The 18,655-nt window shown below is 43.8% G+C and overlaps 1 protein-coding gene across 4 annotated transcripts; it reads right to left on the bottom strand.

The window, feature by feature from the left end:
* Positions 1-1,113: 1,113 nt before the first annotated feature.
* Positions 1,114-18,515, bottom strand: LOC311505600 (zinc finger protein DPF3-like). Of its 4 annotated transcripts, XM_084569249.1 has the most exons (11): positions 18,373-18,515; positions 11,195-11,355; positions 10,453-10,560; positions 7,762-7,886; positions 7,066-7,161; positions 6,847-6,907; positions 6,166-6,207; positions 5,586-5,726; positions 5,253-5,366; positions 4,409-5,162; positions 1,114-3,161 (listed from the first exon to the last, which is right to left on the bottom strand). In XM_084569249.1, the coding sequence occupies exons 1-10, from the start codon at positions 18,402-18,404 to the stop codon at positions 5,002-5,004; spliced, it is 1,041 nt and encodes a 346-aa protein (XP_084425375.1). In that variant the 5' UTR covers positions 18,405-18,515; the 3' UTR covers positions 1,114-3,161; positions 4,409-5,001. The 4 variants fall into 4 exon arrangements, with proteins under 4 accessions (XP_084425375.1, XP_084425373.1, XP_084425376.1 ...); XM_084569247.1 differs by having other exon boundaries at positions 4,409-5,366; XM_084569250.1 differs by lacking the exon at positions 6,166-6,207.
* Between the last annotated feature and the right edge of the window lie 140 nt (positions 18,516-18,655).

Here is an 18,655-nt window from a genome sequence, read left to right as displayed (position 1 = left end):
ATGTTAAACAGCATTGTACACATACTGCATTATAATATTTTATTGTTAATATAAAACTGCTGAGTATGATCGTATTTTGTATAACAGCAGCCAGAACTGTATATCATGACGATTATTATGTGCTCGATTATGTGTTTAGTAGTAACACAATTAGTTTATAGTGTGGCTCTGGGACACAGCTATGGGCATTATATGAGCCAGACGGCGTTTAATTAAAAGATGCTTTTGATTTGCATTATGGGAAATGTAGGATTTTACTCCTTGTAGGGACTTAAAAAAAAAAAAAAAAAAAGTCAAGATATATTTACTTGTGCTGCCTGAAACGTTAATAGCCTTTTTAAAATAATGTTCTTCAGCGTTATGAGAGCTGAACCCACGGTGGACCCGTAAACAGGCCGATGAAATAAGCTCCGATGAACACCTTGTGAAACAGGATTTTCATGTTTTCACATAAAACGTTACAATACCTTATGAGCAGGAGTCTTTAGTGGACATCCCCCCCTTTTCTTCGTGACGAATCTCGTAGTAAAATTGCCACACTGACCTTTATGAGTTTCTCTATTCTGACAGCTAAATGAGTCCCATCTGGTGCTCCAGGTTCTATAGCTCCCGTTTAAAATGCTAATATATTACCTGTCTGGCATATTTAATGGGATCTGTGTGAAAATTGCTTCCACAATGGTATAAAACATTTCCCTTTAATCTTTATTGAGACGCAAAACCTCTTCTTTATACCTATAAGTCTCTTTTATTGCCAACAGTAAATGTCCCCCTCTCCTTATAGCCTAGACGCTGTTGCTTCTACAGACTCACTTGCAATCTCTCAAGCAGCACATACCGATCAATATGTTCTCTGTGAGATACTTTTTTGTCATCTTGCTTCCTATTTAGAATCCAAAGCTTCCACTGCTCTCCACACACACACACACACGCGCACACACACACACTCAAGCGGTGTTTTTCCTCTCCGTCTGAGGGTCACTCCAACCTATCGATCCAGTCTACGATTGTTCTCCTTATCTGCCGCCTTCCCAAAGCGGCCCCCCCTTGCCCTGGGCCTTCTCAGAAAAACATTCAAGTCTTCTTTATTTTTTTCCTTTATTTTTTTGTCAGAACAATAAAAATAGTTTAACAAACAAAGACTTCTTCATTCTCTCCATTTCGACTTGTATTTACAGCTGAAGATGAAAAAAAAAAACCACAAACAAAAAAAAAATAAACAACACACGTCCATTTTATCTCCTCTTGGCTCCGTTCCCACCCCGATCCTTCCTCTCCACCCCACCGGCAGGCTTGACAGGAGAGTACCAGGGCCTATTGCTGTGTCTTTGACGAGGTATACAGGCTATTCAATGATTGGTGACACCTTTTTTTTTTTTTTTTTTCTTCTTCTTTCTAAAGCAGACATCACTTAACTTTTGCATTTAGGAGCTTCTCCTTTTTGTTCAGAACTGCGCCACACTAGGCCTGTTCGTGAAAAACAAAAAAAACAAACGGTACGTAACATTTAGCAGGTTATGACTGATGACACATGCTTTCACTTACTGGCATGACTTTGGAAGAAATGAGACACAATGACCCATTAAACACCACGCTAACCGATAACGAGAGGACACGACGACGAGACACTTGACAAGATGCATTCTTTGTCCAGTGGAGATAAACTGCTGTGTGGAGGGGTCCCTGAGGGAAGTGAGGAAAGATGGTTTGAACGAGCACTTACAGTATGCCATATAACAGACACATAGGATCGATGGTTAGCGTCAAAAAACAGAGCAGCTGTTTACATCGCAGCGATACTGAATAGTCACATGTGAGGACACAGACCTCTTACACAGCATGTGCAACCTATGGACCTAAAAAGGCAGTACTTCAAGCACCTTCTAAATGTCATAAAGCAATTAGGCCCTCTAAAGCACTCAACGGAAATGTCACAGATAACCATACAGTTTTCATTAAGGATGCAGATCTGAGCAGAGTTACGTCTGTCTGAGATGAGTCTCACTGTCGTCAGAATCTGTGAAAGATTTATTTATTTTTTTTAACAGAAACTGGAGAGGTTTTGCACAGCAAGCAAGAGAGCAGGTGGACTCCGCAGACAGAGCTCAAGCTTGTTATTGCAGTGTTTTCCTATATAGCATGAGGCTGCAGTATCGCAAGTCCCCTCCCGGGAGTTGATTATAATGGGATCCTTGTGTGGGAGTCATTGTCCCTCCTCGCCAACTGAATACAATCACATGAATCAGGGCTGAGTGGCTGAACAATCAACAGCAGAGGAAATGAAAGATGCCTGAGTAGTTGTGGCTATTGTGCACCTGATCAGGACAGAGGTATCAGTACAGTCTGAACGAACCCAAGAAGTCATACTAATCAAACTTTAAAGAGTTCAAAACATAGAAATATTATATAACAGAGAAAGATGGAAAAAAAAAAAAAAAAAAGAAAAAAGCTAAATCACTGCGATTCATTTGAGATCAGAGAGGCTGAGGAGCAAAAACAGACAGAGGGACAGAAGCAGAAAAAAGCCTTTGTGTCCATGTCAGGGTTTTATTACAGTAGTCCAGAGGTCTGCATGTAATAGTGGTGGATTTAAGCACCATCTCTATGGCTGCGGGTCAGAGGGTCACTGGTCCAATCAGGTTGGAGGGTCATGGCTGTCAGAACTGGTTTCCAGTGCAGAGCGGCAGGCTGGCACAGTGATGAGGATAATGACGTCTTAGTGTCACATCGGATCACACAGCAGACACACAGTCACAGAGCAGGAGCGGGCAGGCCAGGCCGGGCCGGGCCGGGCCGGGCCGCGGGGCCCCAAATGCGCCCGTTGGGCACAAACAGTCCAAATGCCTGGCCTTTAGTGTTCCCATAGTTCAGAGAGGAGCTCCAGCACAGTGCAGAAAGGGATGAAATGAAGCCGGATACTCGCATTTCAAATGTTCACAAGGAGTCGATACATATTGTCAAGGGAGCAGTTGCTTCAATTAAGCCACACGGCCTGTAGAAATGATGGATTTCTGTTCATCCATTTCAGTCAGTTATTTCGGGCCCGAATCAGGAGGGACATGAAGGCTCATTAGTTTTTTTTTTTTTTTTTTTTGAGGGTTAAATCCTTCTTCACTGGTCACCCCTCAGCCCTGGGCCACATGCCAATGTGCTGAGCGCTCCTATATAAACACAGACAGGAATGGTTAGATTCACACGTAGCCCCATAATGGTCATTAAAATTTCTTTTAGCATGTCAAGCATCTTAGTTTATAATGCAATGATTTAATAATTAGCCACAAATGACAGATGAGGAAGATGGCAATAAGATTAAAAACCCTTTTTTTTTTTTACAACAGACATACGCTTTCCCCGCAATGACGTGTCAAGATGTCTGCAGTAAAAAAGGTATTTAATCATAAAGTAGAGGATTAAGTGAAAGTGAAGTGACATAAGGGTGGATCTCAACTGCTCTGTTCAGACTTGGTATTAGCTTGGATCACAGGTGACCAGCTTGATGTGCAGACGCATCCAAATCACCCTTCCACTATTCTGAATGAGGACCACAAAACAAGTGTTCATTAATCATAAGACCAGTTTCAAATATTGTCCTTGTAGCTGTTTACTAAACAATTAATAAATTAAAAAAAACAACAAATGAAATGCTAGGTACAATTCCCTCATTAAAAAATCGGTATCAGAATGCAATTAATTAGTGACTAATCAGCCATGTGATCGGGTTGATTGATATACGCAAAGTTGCCAAGTAAATTGTTTTCTTTCATCAATAATAGTTTATTTTCTTTCATGGCTGCAAACAGCTCAGCAGTGAGATTACTGTGTGTACAGATACTTCCATGGTTTGATGCTATAATCGGAGATAACTAATAATGCATTTACCTTCTGTGACTGAGACTTTACAGGTCATTACGTTTTTATGTTTTTACGCTGCAAACTACAGCAGCTGTTTGCTCTAGATTCAGCTGTTCCACAAACGATGCACGTTATTTGCATACAGGATGAAACACCAAGATCCATCACACCGGACTCAAGTTAATGGCAGGTTTGAACAGGGCTGATGAAAAGTGAACAGCTTTTGTGGCAGTCCCTCAAACAACTGTTGACATTTTTCATTCAAAACACAAATGTGAACCTCGTGGTGGCGTTACAGAAGGACTCATCTCCTGGGAGCCATGAATGGCTGAGTCGAATGTCATTGCAATCAGTCTAAAAATTGTGGTGCTCCACAGATTCATGTCTCCTGACCTATGCAGCTTAAAACAGTTTGTGTCTGAATTATTCTGAATCTAATTGCCAAATAAATATGCAGTGATTTAGTCCTAATCAAATTTACCCTTACAAACCAACTGTTCCAGTCCTGTAATGTTTTCTGACAGCACAACTACCAAGGAGATACCTTGTCTCTTACCTTTCATTTATTCAGTCTGTAACGACTATGCGGTCTTCATTCCAACAAATCCAGTAGCCTGTGGTAGTCTTTTCATTGGTTCCTTCATTTTCACACATTTTTAATCCAGAGTTAGAGCAGAAGAAGAAGAAGAAGAAGCCTTCATAGTCACATCGACTACCGATTCAAAAACATCCAGTAGCTCTGCCATGACATTCAATCATCTACCAAACTTATCATTCATGCCTTGAAAATTTTCAGTTGTTCAATGTCTCCAGTGTCTTTTTGTCCATAACCTTTATGCTCCTTCTGCTCCAGCGAGGGAAAAAACAAAAAAAAAAAACACTCCAAAAACATCTTCTGTTATGCACAGTCACTTGTCAGGAAACGCTGACAGTCATATATATATATATATATATATTTATATATAAAAAAAGGTGTTCATAAATTATCCAACAATGTTCAGTAGATAAAATTCCACTTGCATTTCTGTCCTGAAATTATCACTTTGTGCTTTCTGCAAACAAAAAGACAATGAAAAAGAAGCAGCAGATTTTTGCCAGAGGTTAATCCATATATAAAAAAACGGTCTCTTAAAATCTAATAGGTTGACTCTATCTGTGGCGTCTGGATATCCCGTTGCTGTTTGTGGCCGGTTCTTCCAGCTCGTCGTCCTCAAAGCCATGAAAGGTGGAAGTGTCGCTCTCCGAGGTGGTGCCGAACAGCTCCTCAGCTCCAGTAAAAGTCCCGTCTTCCTTCTCCTCTCCGCGGTCAGCTGGGACGGAGGACAGGAGAGCGGCAGCGTCAGAAATCAAACAAGCCGATTTGAATTTAAATAAATATACCCAGGTGTACACAAACTCACTTGTGCCTTGGCAAGCTGAGCAGGGATACCCAGATTTACCCGTTTTCTTGTTTGAGCCGTGGCATTTATTACAGTAGTTGTTGGGAATGGTGGCCGTACCTGGACCCTTTGGACCTAAAAAGAAATTCCAGAAAAAAACTGCTTTAGGGATGGGTGATTAAACCATGGTCGCGTTCAGTCTTTTGGACAGAGGCACCAAGACAATACTAAAGAAGGAAGTTTGCAGAACAACTCAGTACAGTTATGTGCACGATTATATTCCACTGTTGTTAATAATATGACAGCATACCGAGTTTGATACGGCCCAGTCTGAAAAAACTGAAGGTGTCTTACGTTTGTGTCTCTCAGCCTGTGGTGCAGTGGGGGATCGGGATGCCACCGAGCTTCTCTCCCCGGCTCTGTCCTCCTCTGCCAGGTGGGAATGGGTGTAGTGGTAACTGAGTCCTGTACGGTTCCTGTAGCGCTTTGCACAGACTGTAACAAACCGATGGCAGATGTCCTGTCAAGCTACTGCGGCTGCATTTCATTAAATTACATCTAAATGTAATTTTGTCTGCACGACATCTCCCATTTTTCTTTTCTGGCCACTTTAAGAATAAACGGCACAATATACTTGAACTGTAATGAGACACAAAGCTCCAAGTTAAACTCCCAATGGCCTTTAACAGAAATAACTATTCTATGACTGGCTGAAAGGAGGAAGAAGTTAACAATTTAAGATCTGATTACAGTATTGAGTCAAATAAAACTGCAACCCAGACGGCATAATACGCATGGCTCAGATCACAACACCAAGGGCACTTTTAGAAAGGAAAGATAATATAGAGACCAAATCAATAGACACACCACTTGCAAAACTACCACTCAAAAATCTATCAAAACTACTGTCAGAGAGTCATTAAACCAAAGATACCTGAGGTCGAAGATTTTGAGTTCTGCTTTTGTTTGTATCTGTCTGGAACCGAGAAAGACAAGAGGCAAAAATAAGTGGCACAAAAACCACATGAGAATGTTTAAGAAGAGTCACAAGAACTGGAGCAAAATCCAACACCCCCTACTTAGATTTTCCACATGCAACTTGCATGTACAGGAAAACTTGAGAGTACAGTGACACACCAGTCCAACCTGCTGTCACCCTGTGTTTGCATCTCAGAAAACTATGTTAGTAACGGAGTTAGAGAAGTTGGCCTATTGACCGGAACAAATGATCTGTGGATGTGCTCTACAGACCTCGGCCCTCTTCTCAATGAACAAGGGGAGCATGAGACACACACACTAGGCCTAGGAAACTTGCCATTAGAGCAAAAAAGAAAAATGCAATGGGATACAGAGAAATGATGTGGAGTAGTGTGGGGCATTATGTATCGAGTAAACAGACTCTGTCCAATTTAATAGACCAGTAAGAGGGGTGTGTAAAGTGCATTCAGTATGGATAATATTACACAATATGTCAAAGACATGTGGGTTTTTAGCTACTGTACAATATTATGTATAGATTTTGTATTTACACCATGTAGTGAACACAAATAAATGCAAGGAAATTCAGCAGTACAGTAAAGGAAAACCTCACATTGAAGATTTTGCCTCTACTTACTGTCACAGACATATGGCTTGTCGTCATCTAGATCTGTCCTCCTGCGGCCTGAACCCCGGCCCTGAGGGAAGAAGTACTCAGTTAACCACCTGCAGTGAAATCAATGCTTTAAATGTACATATGCACTCTGCATCACAGAACAAATCACGCTGAGTTAAAAGTGACTCAGTGAACGTGGCCGCAGCATACATGACTGTTGTTGTGCCTCCTGTCACTTACTCTTCCCTTGCCCCGATGTCTTCTCTTGGGAGTGTCCACCTCGTAGTCGTCGTCATCATTGAAAGCGTCTTCAGCTGCATCTGCCTCCAGAACCCTCTGAGACAGACAGACAGACAGAGAGTGGGGGAGGACAGGACGTTTCAATGGCCAAAAAGCAACTGAAATAAAAGAAAATCTTAAAAAAATGTTTACAGATTATACTGGATTAGGTTGTATGTTCCTGTAAAGCTGAACTGCTTGTCTCGAGGAGGGATTAGCCATGTCCTGCCTGTTTCCACTTGAGTTTAGTGGAATGTGTGATGTTTAGAGATATGACTGCTTCTGACTGTAAACAAGAAGCTTCAAAGATCACCAACAGAGATTTTTTTTCTTTTTTAACTAAAATAAGTACTGAAATGAAAGTGACACGTCATAATTTTCCCATTTGTGGTGCTACTTGTTCTCATCAGCATACATAATGGCCAGTGAATGGTCAGCAGTGAGGCACCACTTGTCCAAAATGCCTCTCAGCTAGACAGCAGTCGGCGAGCCAGCCCTGCAGGTCAGCCGGAAAAACTTGGCAGGTTGCCTTGGCAACAAGTTGGGGCACAGCACATCGCTCCGAGTGCCAGAGCCCTCACAATCGTTTTAAGTGATATCACAGAGCACTTACCACCAAACTGCTGATCTTAAGCTGATCTGTTTAGCTGAACCCACCTGGATCTCCAGCAGGCTCTCCTCGTCGTTCTTTGAGTTTCTCTTGTCTAGACCCTCTCCTCGCAACAGAGCCTCCAGCGTAGTGCTCTGGGTGGGCAGCGTGTCCTTGGACATGAGACCATTGTCTGCATAAAAAGCAAGGCAACACCAGCTCAGTGTTTGCACTATAATGGCATGCCAACACATGTCTGCTGCTCACTTCACTAGCATGGGCTGCTTATCGCAATCGAGCACGATCACTGTGACAAGAACCAGGGGTGCCACAAACTGTGACATGCCTGAGCAGCTTTCTGTTTTTTTTTCTCTTCCACTAGACATGCAGTGATGAAAGCATCTTCCAAGAGCATTTGTTTGTAATAATGGCTGTCATCTTTATTTACCTGCGAGACAATGTGTCATCACAACTATTTTCACAGCAACATACTACTAAAGAGAGCAGACATGTTTTGGTTCTGAGGGAGAATGCACTGTTGATAGAAAGCAAACAAGAAGTGGGCGTAATTTCCAAATCCAGCTATGATTTTGTTGACTCCCATTCTGAAGTCTAGGAGGTTTCTCAATATGCATTCTTGCAGTCTGTACTTGTGTTCTTGAGGTCTTATGAAAGTGTGTACTGTTCCAATTCAAAATACACATCTGACCAAGTACGGTCCAAATACACGCATTGGATCTTGCCCCGTCCGTTTTATAAACTCTTGCTCATCAGTAAAATGTTTACAGCTATAATAACTCAAGTGAGATATGCAGTCATTTTCTTATAGCCCTTTAATAATCAGACTTCTTTTTGATACCAGTATAGCTGCCCCCTGCTGGTATTAAGAAAGAATTAAAGTTAAAGGCACTCTCGCAGTGACTTTTCAGACCTGGAGGCTTCTAACACAGTCTATGGCACTGTCACTAAGCACTATGTAAACACTAGGCTGCCTTTGTCCACAGGAATCTCTGAGGTAAATGTACTTAAATGGCTTATCACTTTAACCTGAGCACATCATGCAGATATCTCCTCCTACGGTAAAGATCCAAACAAACAGTGTAGGAGGAGAGCAGGTTGAGCTGACAAAGCAGAGCAAACAAAAGCTTTGACAGTCAGTCGGATTCGCACATCTTATTTACACAATCTCTCCTCCACAGAGAGCTTCGTGATCATCCAACTGCTCTGTGGATCTTTGAAAAGAGGACACACTTCAAAGCCCCCTGACTCCTGCTTTCTATCAGCCCTTCATCTCACCACTGCGCCCGCTAGGAAGACTTTTGCAGAACATTGAGGATGAAGGGCTGAAGCAGCAGAGGACTGCAAAGGTAAGAGGCAGGCAGAGAAGGTAGGCGTGAGAGGCAGATACAGCAGGCTCCTCTAAAATGGGCCCCTCCACCATGTGGCGACAGCCCCTCACCATTGTGTCTGCACACGTTGACTTTCAACTCTCTGCGACGAGACAACCCCCCCTACCCCACCCCACCCTTTCCCTCCCTCCACTCTCTCAACCCATGGGAGCTGGGGGGCTAAAAATAGAGCCAGCAGCAGCCTGCAGCAGGGAGCTGATTCTGCATGCAGCCCCAGTCTCTCTAGCACACCATCAGTTAGACAGCGAGACAGACTCTGGCTGCTGCCCTGTGCAGGCCACCTCTGGCCAGCTGCACAACGTGCTCCATATAAGAGACGCCAGGTTAAATCAGGATATGTTTCCCCTCTGCTGCGCACTCGCAGACACAGGCACAATCCACCGTTGTTGGAGGAGAGAAGGGAGAGCGGGGTGGCGGTGGGGTCTTAGCAAGCGCGAGCTCTGTGGAAGACAATAGGCTACAATGGGATGTGTTTGGGAGACAAAGGCTTGGTTCATATGCTATCGCTACATCTTACATTCTCTTTCTCTCTTTCGTACTTTCCAATCATTTGCTCTTCTGGCACGCTAGGCAGAAATTTAATTTAAACTAAAGCGTTGTTATCTTGGATATTTCTGTCAAAACACAATGAACGCCTCCCAGCTTTTTACAGAAACTACTAGAAAGCGAAGGAATGTTTCTGTGTGAGATTGTCTCTTTTGTTGTGTTCATTCCTTGGGATAGTGTGACATCCCAGTGGGTATGAAAGCTTCAGGCACAGAAAGGGACAGGTACTTGAGCTCAGGAACACAACAGGCCACAAAACACAAACACCGACTGCATGTGGACTACAGGGAGGGATGGAGAGATAAAAGAGTTGCCAGAGAGAAAGAGACAAAAGCAATCAGCAAGGGAGGCGGTAAGTAGAAAATAAGTCAGAGTGAGAATATAGAGGCGAGGGTAAATGTGTTGAGTGAGCTGTTTGGCAGCCAGAGAAGGCCAAACTCCATTCCATAACATTTATTAAATACTGTCTGCAGTGGCCGAACTCTGTCTCACTGCTCCCAGCAGTGGTAAATCTAATTACATGTTCTACTTCTCACAAAACAAGTTTACCAGCCGGGGTGAACACAGCCACATTTCATCCACTGAAAAATGAGTGGCGGTCTGTTCTGCTCACCGAGCGGAGACAGAGTGATATGCTTTTAGTGAGATTATTCCAGATCATCACCAGTAATCACATGAGCTGAAGGAGGTTGAGGAAGGGGGTGGAGACTGGGGGTGGAGGAGAGGCGGTAGGAGGAGAGACCGAGAGGAGCAGAGAGAGTGACAGGCAGGTGGCTTCGAGAGGAGAGGCTGGGGAGAGCTTACCGAGCTGGAGACCGTAGATGCCCAGGCGGGGATCTGTGGTGTTGTGCAGCCGTCTCTTCTTTCTCCAGCAGCGGGCGGGGTATGTGTACATCTGCCCGGCTGCCACCCCTGTATAAAAACAGTGATACACATGCTAGCAAGGCAGTTTCAACTCTTGAACTGTGATGATTATGAAACAGAGCTCTCACTGCAGTCCACAGAAATAAAGAGGTTACTCATAGATTCTGAAACAAATCAAAATGTAACAGTGATCACAGTGACCATTATTTCTTTTTCACTTCCCAAGCATTACTTGGTTCAGTTAATTGGTGGCATCACTTGAAGAAAATGCTGGTAAATGATTATTTTATGAAGATGAAAATGCAATAACTACAAGTTTCACCTTCTAAAACGTGAAGATTTTCTGCAGTTTACCACTTATTTAGCATCAATCAATTCAATATGTTGAATCTCCTAATCACTTCCCAGAGGTGAAACTTATGTGTTCAAATAACTTGTCTTTTGTGCCAAAACAAAAATTCAATTTACAGTAATAGAAAACAGGCACTCTGAAAAGTGTTGTTGTCTTTTTAGCCTAGCACATTACAGACCGAATGACTGGTTGATGAAGCATCAAAAAAAGCAATCTACAGATTAATCTGTAATGAGAATTATTACTTGCAGACACCATTCTTATAAGCTTAATGACCCATAAACACATTATTTCTATGCATCTACAGTACGTGTGTGCGTGTTTGCCCACCGGGGCTGCGGTGGTGGCGCTCCATCCAGATGTAGCAGTTGTTCTGGGCCACGCCGGTTTGAGAGTCCAGGAATGGCAGGCGGACGCTGCGTTCAGCACACAGCCGGGCATTGTAGCTGCGGCACTGCTCGATGGCCTCCTTGTAGAACTGGTCGCCCAATCTGCAGAAATGAGCCAAACAGAAGGGGAAAAATATAAGTACTGCTGCCTTCAAACGGGGCATGCAAGTTTATTGTTACGACACACGAAGGTGGTTGACGTTCAACCAACGACCGGGTAGCTTAACGTAGGAAATGCAAAGGCAAAATGAAAAGATCAGCCCACTGGGAGCTTTATCATTTGACACAACTTTATACAACTAAATTATCAACAGACCATCCAACTTCGCCATTTCTGAAAATGTTGGTACAACTCTTTCAACTTTGTGACACAAGAATGAGCAGATTTTTTGTGAACGTGATAAACTAGACCCACACTACAAAACCACACTACAGAAATACCAAAAGTAGAAGTCATGCGAAGTCATTTAACTTCTTTATACAAGCGCTCATAATGCAGAATGGTCCATTATGTTAGTGATGCATTCATTTTTCACTTTAACGTTTATTACATTATATACTGAGCTTTGGAATTTCCCTTTAGGGATCAATAAGGTCTTATTTCATCTTAACCTTTAATAATACATAGAAATGTGTATTTGTTGAGAATATTTTATCCACTGACAAAGAAGCTAAATTTAAAGGTACAGTACTTTGATGTGAATAGTTAGATTGAAAGTGTAATATAAATGCTTGTATAGAAAATTAATTTTGACTTGAAATGTGCTGTCTAACACCGATGTGGTATCGTATTTGAAAACCTGTGGCGCTAACATTAAATGTGGCTGCACTGACAGAATCTCTCATATGCAGATTATGCATGGCTATTTGGACAATAGCCTGTTGCTTTGCTGGCAGAAACAACTATAAGATGACAGGAATTGGATCCGTACAACACAAGGAAATAAGTTTAAATCATGTGTAGACGTACATGTTTTACACCATCTGTACATGTTGTGTGCAAGTCCCTCAAAAACCCTCCTCAACATCAAACTGACAGCTGAGCCTCTCTCGGGTTTCCAGCATGCCATCGGGTAGAATTTGCGGAAGGAGGAAAAACAATGCAACCCATTTACGACAGTTCAACGTCTCCTGCTCCTGAGGTTAAACGTATTACTACCTCTGTGGGATCTTTGTCCGGTCTGATTTTAGATAGGTTGCACTTGTGCTGACTGAGTTAGATTATCACGGCGGTACCGATGTCTGATGCAGAGACGCTCCTCCGACCGTCGAGCAGCTAAGACTCTCACACTCTAGTTCCACTTTTCTTAGTGCCACTGAGATTTTGGCAGTCCCTCAGGCTTTCAGTGTTAATATTCAGAGTGAAATGGGGGAGGAAATTTCACATTCAAGCCCTCAATCGCTGCCACACGCCTGGTATGGTAATTAGCCTACTTAATTAATCTCAGCAGAGCGCCTAGCACAAGGGCAGGTTCTAATTTAACTATATCAAAGATGGGCTAAATGCTTGAAACTATGAAATAGAGACAAGGTAGTTTGTGTGTGTTCTCAAAGCCTGGTCTGATTTCACAGAGTTAGTGAAGAACAGCCACCCTTCTTCTGGTACGAATGTCCCCACAACCTGAATAATGAAGTTCCTCCACGTGTTCTCAATTACAACATTAGGAAGACGGCCATTTTGAAGTAAAACTAATGAGCTGTGGGCCCGGAGTCGAGCCTGGAATCTTAAACTAGTGGCAGAGGAGGTGGGAGGCTGATTTGTCAGCGTCTTCCTGCTCGCGCTCTCCTGCTCTGCCTCTGTCTTCCCCCCTAACGCTTGTTGAGACGACGTCCGGCAGACGAACAGCAGCGTTAGGAATGCTGTCCCGCACTAAGCCCACGGCTCTGTGGCCGGGACAAAGCCACAGTGTGCGAGGCTTCTGGGAAAGAGAGGCTTCGTGTCAGTGTGAGTGAGAAGAGTAAACAGTCACAGGTACAGAGCGAGTGTAGAGAGGGGTGGGAAGGTGTGAGATGAGAAAGAGATGAGGGGGGAAAAGGGAAATATAAAAAAAAAAAATAAAAAATTTAAAAAAACACGGGGGAGCCAACAGCCAACAAGAAGAACCAATAAATATGGCGCTGTTTCTCCTTCTTCATGTTCTAATCATAAACACCAATTTCTCTGCACTTCCTGAGGCTTTAACATGGAGGAATTTTTACGAGAGAAATCACACAGGGAAAGACTGAAAACAGACTCGACACCAAGCCGAACCCACAAGTTCACCAGTAGCTCGATCAAGGGCTTAAGATAAATATTTCGGCCATAAAAAATAATGGCACACAGATGTGCAATAAAACGTAGCATTTGTGTTTGTCTATCTGTACCATATGTGGACCGAGTGTGTTGTTTCCAACAGTGACTCCCACTCGAACTAACCTGCATGCTCCGCTACCATTCCTTGATATCAACACACAGTTGTGACGGGACATATCAGTTTACTAAAAGCAGACCAGCTGTAAATGCTCCCTGAAGGCAGCCACGGGACCGGGCTGGTGCCAAGAAACTCCTGCGATTGCTCAAGTCGACCAGAGCAGAGCAGGAGAGGAGGCTGATCGGTCTCAGTGGAAATGCGCAGAGGTTCGGTGGGAGGCGGGGGTGAGGACTGACGGAACAAATAAGCGGGTATAAGTCTTCTGGTGGGTGCTGGCTGCCTGTGCAACGACACGTTCTCCATCAGACCCCTGCCGCCCCGAGCAGCAGGTGCACTGGCTTAGGTGAGAGATCTTTCTGACACCTGTAATGAGTGACAAGACCCACAGACCAACTGCACAGGAAGGGAGAGTGAGTCACACACACACAATCTCAGTACAGTACAGGTCAGCACTCACGACTTTTCTCCTCCTTGAGGTGCATGTTTCTGTTTGTGCATTGTCTGTTGACTCGAATGAAATCCAGACACACCAAACTGATATCAAGGAGCTAAAGACAACCATTGACTGTATATACAACGCAGGCTCAATGTCACATCACCTCACATCTGGACCAAAATGTTGCACTTGAACACACCATAGACTACAGCCAACGCCCAGCTAGCACGTAATGTATACCGGCCAGTTGTAACATTATGACCACTGACAGAAGTAGATAACATTGACTGTCCAGATTCATGTAATATACACCGATCAGCCAAAACATTAAACAGGAGAAGTGAATAGTATTGACCATTTTGTGACAATACAATGTTTTGCTGGGAAATCTTGGGACCTGGTATTTGTGTAGATGTGACTTAGACATGTAGCACCCACCTAGACCAGACCAGGTACCCCCACCCCATAGCAATGATACTCCTTGATGGCAGCAGCCATCCCCAGCAGGATGCAGCCTTGCTTCCAAATTCACTAGATCCCAAACCTATCAATTATCTGTGGGATGATCCACAGAGGCCCCTCCCCTCAACTCATAGGACCCAAAGGCCCCCACTAACAACACTCTGTTACCAGACACCACAGGACACCCTCAGAAAGCCCATGTCCATTATCTGATGAGTCACAACTGTTTTAGAGACACAAGGGAGACCCACACAATATTAGAAAGAAGTCATAATGTTATGCCTCATCCGTGTACGGGAATGTTCACATGTGATGTAGATGGAAAATAATTAGAGCAGTCTGTGTGTTCCCTTTGGACAGCTTACTTCCGTCACTTGTATTTGTCTTCTTAGGCATTTGTTTGCTAAAGTGATGAGCTAATAAGAGTGACTTCTCTGTGACGTGCGCTGCCGTTAATACAACATGCTCAACTGACTGAAGAGCTGGCAACAGAGACTAGCGCAACTGGTGTGTCACACACACCACAAAAACTAAATGTCCACCGACTGCTCAACACCGGCCAACAGCCGGCCATTAGTAACGGTCCTAAGACGATGCAGTGGTTGAAGTGCTACTACTCATTCAGTCCATCATTTCCATTTGTTACAATAACTTTGAAATGAAGCCAAGTCGTGGACGGACATAACCCAGGAAACTGAAACAGTTTGTGTCTGGTGTAAAGATCCACAGCAGCTTCTTGGATCGACTGTGACATACCTGCATTAGTTGTGTGCACACAGTCGGGGGCCATTACAAACACTTTCATTTTTACCGCCAATTAAGGAAGCTAAAAAGGTCCCCAAAGATTAAAAAGATGCAATGCCTTAAAAATAAAGCAGATTTGAAGAATGCCTGAACAACAAAAACATGCGCAGACTAATGAAGACTAATGAAAACACATTTTTATTAATTTCATGAAAACAGTTTAAACAAAGCCAGTGGAAAAATACCAAAAGTTGCAATAACCCAGGATTTAACTTTACAGTCTGGCTGCCTGGTGGTGACGACATTCTGGGGACTAAAAGTGAACTAGAACCACTAGAAACTTGTGTGCGTGTCAGGGCCTCAGAGGTATGTGCTACACATCCTCAATATCTTCCAGCTGAGTAGAGAAGGTGAGTGTGTGCATGAGTGCGAGAAACAAAAAGCAAATCTTGTGGCCACTGGGGCCTCCGCTATCAGCGTACTCCTCTCAACGGTTCGCTGTGTCACATGGCTGCGTCCGTAATGTGAGCATGTGTCAACACACATTTTGCATATCTGACGACAAACTACAGAGAGCAGCTTGAAGTGATCTGCAGTCTTGACAAAATATTTTAAAATGGCATTAAGAGATCTGACCAACATGAAAAATAGATGGGGGTGTGGGGGGAGTGACTCAGATCTAAACACTACTTCTGTCTCTTCTGCTCCATTTAGTAGGTTTCTCAAATTTGCAGGTGCACTGCTGCTTCACAGGAAGCTCGAGCTACCACATTACAAGAGAGGGGGAGGGCCTACTGAGTGACTGCATCCTGAGAACAACCTCCGATCACACCAATCAGAGCAACACAGTCTGGCTGAGGGCAGGAGTAAAAACCAGACCATACACCTCCACACTGCAGTGCCAATAAACAGCAGGCCTGACTCACCCAAAAGTCTACTCAACACCAATCGTCAAGGAAGCCCACAAATGTGAAAGAATCAGTGCTGATGTGGTGTCAGGAGAGCTGTGGAAAGAAGAGGTGCCCAGAAAACTCCAGCTGTGGCTCAAAATTTAATGAGCAGCTTTATGGGCGCCTTTATTAATTAAATATTCCAGACTCCATTTTAATCAGCAGATTCTGGAGATTACTGCTGTCCCATGCTCAGACCTCACACAGACGTGCACAGGCTTGCACGCTGCAGCTTCATCCGCCACATCTCTACAACAAAGTCAAACCGGCGTTTCATTTCCCTAAAGTGAATCAACTTAATACAAAAAAAAGGTCAAACTGGTCCACAGGAGCGACATCCAATTAGTGTCAAGTGTGACTAATTATAATCTGACAAACGTGTGAAATGAAGTCAGAAACCCGAGACAGAGGCTAATTATAGCAGATTGAAACACTTCATTAAGCACAGCTTATAGCAAGGAGACATTCCACATCAGAATGCTAAAACATCTCCGAGATGAAACGGAGTCTTAACAGCAGACAAACAGCGAGGAGAGGAATTGTTCTGAAATGCACTTTCAAAACAATGATCCTGCTCTCACGATATAAAAACGCAGAAGCAGCCACACGGAAGTATTATTTATTTAACATTAAGAGCTTCACTGAGCTGTTCAGGTGCCAGCAGACGTGATTGTATCGGGCGATTCCCTGGCGAGCGAAGCAGTGTGAGAAAAGTGCAAGCGACTAGTTAAGTAAGCAAAGATTCAATGGATTTATTTATTTATTTATATTTATTCAGATCTTTTCTTAAGCGGCAACCGCTAAGCGTGAAGGCGGAGGCTTTTATTGCTGAAGGCCACCTCAAGCTGAAGTCTGGAAACTGAAAAATTCACCATCTTTTGGCAACGGTGCAAACTAGCAATATGCAAAAAGAAATAAAGAAATGGCTTGAATTAGACAATGAGGTGCAAGAACACCACGCAGCATCCTTCCCTGGGTGCAGCAACAATGCCACAGCAACAATGGCAGCAGTGTGGGTGATGTGAGGTCCACTCCTCGTGCTGCAGTCCACGGAGGTGGCAGGGTACCTCTGTGGAGGAGCAGATGGTTCTCCTGCTTGTGGCCAACACTTCCTCTCTGTCGGAGCATCTCTCTGACAGATGGGCCCAGGATCCTGGACCAAGCTAATCTCCAGCACTCCTCCACTTAAAGGCACAGTGGAGCGCCTGCTCTACCTCCACAGTCCTCCACAGAGCCATGATGATTAGAGCACATCAATACATGCTGCTGTCACCCACGACCCAATGTGCATTTTGAACAGTTTCCATATACAAAACAGAATAAAAACCAGCCAAAAGCAGGGGGCGAAGTGTTTCTAACTTACAGTAATATGTCTGCCATAGGAATTGGTGAAACAATACAGAAGAACAAAGGAGAAATGGAGGAAAAGGTGGAGTGTTTTCTTTGAAGTTGAGAGGTAAAAATGTCAAATGCACGGGCTATCCGAGACCAGCGTGACAACCTATTTTCAGCGTCGGGCTCAAATTGCTGTCACTTTTGTCGATTTGGCCAGCAAAGCATGCAAATACAAAATGCCTCCTCCCTTGCTCGCTATCTTGCCTGCTTGCTTGCTTTACCGGGTCCTGACCACGTCTGCGCTCGGAGGAGCCAAAGTTGACATGTCGACAATTTACACCAACTATAAACGACTTTCGGAATGTCAGATGATATTCCGCAGCTGTGCCCGACCGAGCTCGAAGAAAATCGGCTTTTGATTATTCGTTGCAGCGCCGAGGCACGTTGTCGACAGTTTTCAAATAAATTTACAGCCCAGGAAAGACGACATTCTCCGGCGTTGAATGCACAGCCGTGTCTAGGAAAGGCTCCTCCGGTGCGGTGGAAAATGACAAGCAGCCTCAACGCACACGCTCGAGACGAAGTGTTTTAAAAAATACAGCGGAATAAAAGAAACTATACGAGGCTACTTTGCCATGCAATAAGTACACAAAATGAATTCGGACAGCATAGCCCGACATATGCACACGGCTGGAAATGGCATGCACGGACAGCCGCTTTCAGCCTACGAGTTGGCAACAAAGTCATTATTCACAATTTCTTCAATGTCTAAATTACTTACGCTTTTAGTGGATTCTGAATGACAGCCGCCATTTTGCTACAATGTAACGCAATATCGGCGTCTTGCAGTTCTGAGGGAAACCTACGGGAATTGACCAATGGGAGCTCGGGGTGAATTCGTGGACCAATACATTTGCAGCACAAGCGGATGGGGCGTGGCCTACTGTGGTAAACTGTCAAAATTATTTTAAAGGGTTTTCCCTTGTATTTATATTGTACACAACAGAATTACAGCACATTTTTTTTTTTTTTTTTTTTTTAAAGAGACCCCTACTGTAGCACTG

This window comes from Chelon labrosus, assembly GCF_963514085.1.
Source record: "Chelon labrosus genome assembly, chromosome: 20".
Taxonomy (NCBI): Eukaryota; Metazoa; Chordata; class Actinopteri; order Mugiliformes; family Mugilidae; genus Chelon; species Chelon labrosus.
Note: the sequence above shows the minus strand (reverse complement) of the source record. Positions and strands in the feature narration are given on the sequence as shown.

Bases quoted from the DNA above. Each gene is read 5' to 3' on its own strand.
- LOC311505600 (XM_084569247.1), bottom strand. From the start codon at position 18,404: ATGGCGGCTGTCATTCAGAATCCACTAAAAGC. The intron at 6,208-6,846 runs GTAAGTAGAGGC...TCTCGGTTCCAG, and splicing joins CAAGCCATATGTCTGTGACA to ACAGATACAAACAAAAGCAG. The intron at 5,367-5,585 runs GTAAGACACCTT...ATTTCTTTTTAG, and splicing joins ACAGGCTGAGAGACACAAAC to GTCCAAAGGGTCCAGGTACG.